Source organism: Triticum aestivum, chromosome 3A, assembly GCF_018294505.1.
Source record: "Triticum aestivum cultivar Chinese Spring chromosome 3A, IWGSC CS RefSeq v2.1, whole genome shotgun sequence".
Lineage (NCBI taxonomy): Eukaryota > Viridiplantae > Streptophyta > Magnoliopsida > Poales > Poaceae > Triticum > Triticum aestivum.
The window spans coordinates 667,479,648-667,484,848 of NC_057800.1; the positions used below are offsets into that span (position 1 = coordinate 667,479,648).

At 51.3% G+C, this 5,201-nt stretch overlaps 1 protein-coding gene and 1 long non-coding RNA gene across 2 annotated transcripts; one reads left to right on the plus strand and one right to left on the minus strand.

The window, feature by feature from the left end:
• Positions 1-579: 579 nt before the first annotated feature.
• LOC123063081 (uncharacterized) lies at positions 580-2,093 on the plus strand. Its single transcript, XR_006430051.1, has 2 exons — positions 580-1,292; positions 1,401-2,093. It is a non-coding gene; the product is annotated as an uncharacterized lncRNA (long non-coding RNA).
• A 278-nt stretch (positions 2,094-2,371) lies between these two features.
• Positions 2,372-4,159, minus strand: LOC123063080 (cytochrome P450 CYP99A1). Its single transcript, XM_044486818.1, has 2 exons — positions 3,228-4,159; positions 2,372-3,143 (listed from the first exon to the last, which is right to left on the minus strand). The coding sequence occupies exons 1-2, from the start codon at positions 4,137-4,139 to the stop codon at positions 2,511-2,513; spliced, it is 1,545 nt and encodes a 514-aa protein (XP_044342753.1). The 5' UTR covers positions 4,140-4,159; the 3' UTR covers positions 2,372-2,510.
• Positions 4,160-5,201: the final 1,042 nt, after the last annotated feature.

The following is a 5,201-nucleotide window of genomic DNA, read 5'->3' on the forward strand; positions in this document are numbered from 1 at the left end:
CAGTAGATGCCAACAATACCTTGTGATTCACAAATAATATTTGAGTCGGTCATATTAAGCATGACACTTCATAATTCTTATTTGAATTTATGTCTGCGTTTGCAAGAAAAATATGTTTCTGTTGCAAACTTATAGTTGTTGTCCCAAAACGCATGTCATAGGGAATATTTGTGGTAAGACATCGATGATATCTTAAATTCAAAGGAATATAGTCTGGAATTTAAGCAAACCATTATTTTGCAATAGTATTACAGAGGTAATACATATGGACCAAAAAAAAATTATATACATACAAATATATGAAGACATGAGGGCTTCACAAGACAATTTTACACATTGTAAAATGGTGTATAATTAAGTTGTATGAAATTTAGGATGAACTGAGGTCAACCACATACATTTTTCTATAGCCGAGGGCTTAGATTGTAAACTACGATAACCATAGGGTTAAATTGTTGAAAAGAGTAAGTTCGAGTACTAAACAGCAAAGTCCATTGGCCTAATGGCCCGGTTCTAAAATGCAGCAAGCCAGAGGGCTAAACGGCAGAGACCTGTTAAACTGTGGTTTACACAGATATTTTAAGGGACTTATACTAGATTAGGCTCGAATCTAAGGGCTGAATTGAAAATCCACCAAAGAGATAAGAAATCCCCAATTTCTTCTCCCGTGTGTGCTTCCTGGCCACTGGTAACTGCCGCCGCTCAGTGCGAACCGGCCGGTAGTTGCGCCACCGCCGCTGCTTGGGAAGCGAGGCCGTGTCGCACAGCGCCTGAGGGCACCGCCATGCGCAGGAAACTGTGCCGCACCGGAGTACGTTGGCCGCCCACTCGCGTCGAGCGCCGATGATCTTCGGGTGCGGTTGCAGCGCCTTAGGTGGTCACTCGGACGAGCGCTGGAGGATGCCGCTGGGAAGGCCGGGGGCCTCTAGCCCCAGGTGCCCTCGTGCCAGGGGAAGCAGCGTCGGGCCGGCGTTGAGAACTTCGGCGTGGAGGTTAGTGCGTCTTGTGTGCAAGAGCAAAAAGAATGGAATATGGTCACCTGATGATGTAGCAATTAAGATCGAGAGTTTGGTGTTTGTATAAATTAATGCTTCATCGTCTTGGAGAAGGGGCGGCCCAGATCCTCGTTATTTTTCATGTGATCCCCTTTTCTCTTCTTCTGTTCTTGGCCGAACTTGGTGTTTCGTCTGTGAGGACGATTTTTCTCCTCAATCCTCTGTCTTCTTTTTGGCAGTTATTGGTATGGATTTTCGATCGAGTGATCCTGGATGCCAACGCCCATATCCTTTTCTGTGCGTCTTCCTTGTGTAATTGAAAATTGTGCCCAATTTCAAGTTCTGATGTTCCTGCTTGGAGTATGATAAATCCGCTCAATTGATTGATTTTCTGTCCTTTGGCAGAGTGTGTTCGAGGCTTCCAATTCTTGAATCGATGGAGGCTGGCGCTGCGTTCTTCCATCGGTTCTTCTTTCTTTGTAGTTCACGATTGATCAATTCTTCGTGAGATTCGTGTGAGCGCATATACATACAGGAGAAAAACAATTCATTGTTAGATTATTAATTGATGATTGCAAGAAGACAAGATCAATCAATCAATCTCCCTGATTAGTTTCTTTCCTTTTTGTACGAGGAACATCTCGTCTTCGCCGTGAATCGCGTGGTGGCCGAAACTCTAGTAGCCAACTTCTCCAGACTTCTCCAGTCATCGTCTGCGGCAATTGCAGATCGCCGGAGTGGCCTCCTCTGGCCATAGAGAGGCCTTGCCGTTTGCCGCCGCTGTCGTCGGCAGTCATGTGGCGGATTGAAGCGCCGGAGGGCGCCGCTTCGACGCGCCTACAGAGGAGGGCGTCGTCAACCATGGGGTGCCTCAGCCGCCTGCATCGCGCGCTGGTGCTGCGCCGCTGGAGCGCTGTCGAGGCCGAGGGTCCTCGTGTCCTTGGGGCCGGAGGGAGGGTCAGGGACGGTGGAGCCGTCGAGTTCTTGGCCTAATTGCTCTCTGGAAGAGGCGTGCGTGATAACGTGTTTAGAGAGAATCGAGAGAGAGGAGCGAATGGAAAACAGATATATGAATGAACAGTTATTCTATTGATTGAAGATTGGGGTATTTATACCCAGTTTATAAGGCGGTTACAAAAGAAGGCAGTTGCCAAAAATGGCACCGACATAGCAGTGATTAATAGTTAATTAACCTAATTAATTAATTCCTAACAGGAAGGACGATACAGGAGGTGGAAGAAAAGACGGAGAAGACACGCACACACGTGAGCAGGGCCCACATCCCACGTGTCGCCAACCGAATTGTTGCGAGGGAGTGCGCGTGGACGCGACCGGCCGAAGCTTCGGCCGGCGCTCCGTCCCGAGACGTTTCCCTATGTGAATTCGAATAGTGATATTTATATTTATCCAACAGTTAACGCAAGCCCCAAAGTGAACCATATGAACACACATAAAAAGGAAAGTTAACCATGAAAAGTACGTAGTATACAACGATGAGAGCTGCGTGCTCAGCCTTCAGATTTCCACGGGAAGCTCCCTGTACGGCGACGCCAACAGGTGCAGCTGGTTTTTCCTCCTCGCCGTCGAGCCGACGATCATGTCCATGTCGAGCTCGTCCGGCCGCATTCCGTTGGGGAGGCTCCAGTTGAAATAGTAGAGAAGTCGCGCAACGATGAGCTCCAGCACGGCGAGCCCGAAGGTGTCTCCAGGACACATCCTCCTCCCGCTACCGAACGGGAGATACTCGAACTGCAAGCCTTTGAGGTCCCCCGCCGTGCCGCCGTCGAACCTCTCCGGCCTGAACTCCTCCGCGTCGGGCCATTGCTCGGGGCTCCGCGCCATCGCCCACGCGTTGACGATGACCTTGGTTCCCTTGGCGACCTCGAACCCACCGATGTCGCAGGTCTCCCCGCAGAGGCGGGGGAGAAGGAGCGGCAGCACCGGGTTCAGCCTCAGGCCCTCCTTGATCACCATCTTCATGTAGCGTAGCTTGTCGATGAGACCCTCATGGTCGTCCGGGCTCTTGCCGTCGAATGTTCGTCGAACCTCAGCCTGCGCTTTGGCCATCGCATCGGGGTTCCTCATGAGCTCCGACATGATCCACTCGGCGGCCGACGACGTTGTCTCCGTGCCTCCGGTGAGCATGTCCTAAACCACGACGAACATGTATGACTCAAAGAAGAGAAAACGCCGGACATGGTTTAATTTGAGAGCATATATGTCACCACTTACGAATAGGATTGCTTTGATGCTTGTCATGCTGATGGGGACCTCAAGCTTCCCCTCATCCTTGATCCGAAGCAAGACACTCAGGAGGTGTTCTTCTTCATCTCCGGTGGTCTTCGACGTCGTTGCTGTCTTCTTTTTCTCTGCTCGATGTGCCTCGCACTCAGCGATCATCTTGTCAAATATGGCGTCGAGCTGACGGCGCGTTCGCCACAGCCGGCGTGTCAGCCCAGTGGCGACGTCCACGAACCACAGAGACGGGAAGAGGTCCCCGGCGCTGAAACCCCCGCCTTCTTTCACAGCCACTTCGACGACCGGCATGTACTGCTCCTGGAGTTCCTCGCCACACAGCCGGCCGAACGTCGCCTTTGCGGTGATCGAGATCGAGCTCGAACAGAGCAGCCTCCCGAGGTTGACCGGCTCGCCGCCTCGGCCCGCGGCGCCGACCTTCCTCATGAGGGAGCGGGTCTCGCCGTCCCGGACAGGCGCGAGCTGCCGCACCTTGTGCGCGCTGAGGAGCTCGACCATGCAGAGCTTGCGCAGCATCCGCCAGTACGGGCCGTACGGCGCGAAAGCGATGTCCATGTTCCCGTAGAGGATGATGTCCGAGGTGAGCATGCTCGGCCGCGACGCGAAGGTGAGGTCCTTGTCCCGGAGCACCTCCTGCGCCGCCGCCGGAGAGGAGATCACGACGGCGTCGACTTGGCCCAGCCGCAGGGACATCACCGGGCCGTGCTTCCTGGCCAGGTCCCGTAGCGCCGCCTGCGGCTGCGAGGTGAGGAGGTGGAGAAGGTTGCCGATCAAGGGGAGGCACCATGGACCTGGAGGCCGCTTCTTTTTGGATCTGCGGCTAAGCAAGGACGCAAGGATCACCAGTGAGACGACGGAGAGGAAGACGGTGGCTGCGCTTAGCTCCATGTGGATGTGTTGGCTTGGTTTGTTTTGCTGAGGACGAACAGCAAGACAATGCTCTTAGCAGTTTTATAAGCCTTGCGACGGTATCACCTGTCAACTGCACTATGGTAGTATGAATTAAATTCAAATATAATTTATAGGTGCATGTGGAAAGATACCTTCTTTTATCTAACATGTGGAAAGCAAATGACAATAAAAAACATTTGAATTTATGAAAGTACATACTTTCGAGTTGGATATACTAGCAAATTGTCCGTGCATTGCATGATTCAAAGTACAAAAATACATGTGCACAAACTTAAAGAAAAAACACTCTAGTTTTTATGGTCTTTTGTCCACGAGGCTCTAGGACCTGATGTTCTCGGACCTGACACTCTGGAAAGCCCTAGACCTGGCAGGGTTTCTTGAAACTCGAACCAACCGGACCGAAAGGAGGAGACGCCGCTTCTGGTTAGTGTTTATGGCGATGACCTGGACCATCTGGAGGACACCTAACAAGATGGTATATCGGTCTTCTTACGGCGGGGCCTCTGACTCTACATTCAAACTCTTGGCTTTTTCGCAGCTCTGACACATGCTCTTTAGAGCATCTCCAACAGGCGCCGGACGCGCCGCGCGCAAAAAACAGATTTGCCGCGCGCGCATCGCTTGATTTGGCACGGCGCGCAGCGCTGGCTTCAGCAGCCGCGCTAGCAGCGCACGTGCGCTGCTCCAGCAGCGCGCTAAAATGCAGCGCGCGCGACAACATTTTTGGAAGCATAAAAATAAAGATAAATTGCATAGATAAAAAATAAAAATAAATTGCATAGATAAAAAACGATACAAAGGTATTTTACATCGATGCAACTAGATAGATAGTTCGAAAACATAGATAGATAGAACTACGGTGCAACTAGATAGAAACTACTACGGCATACTAGATAGAAACTACTCCAAATCGCTACCACCATCATCACCATCATCATCCTCGTCGGTGTTGTCTGAGGTATCGAGCCAAATGTCGTCCCAACGTTCATCGTCTGACGTGAAGATCGACCTCCCACCTGCTGAAACGATGTCGCACTG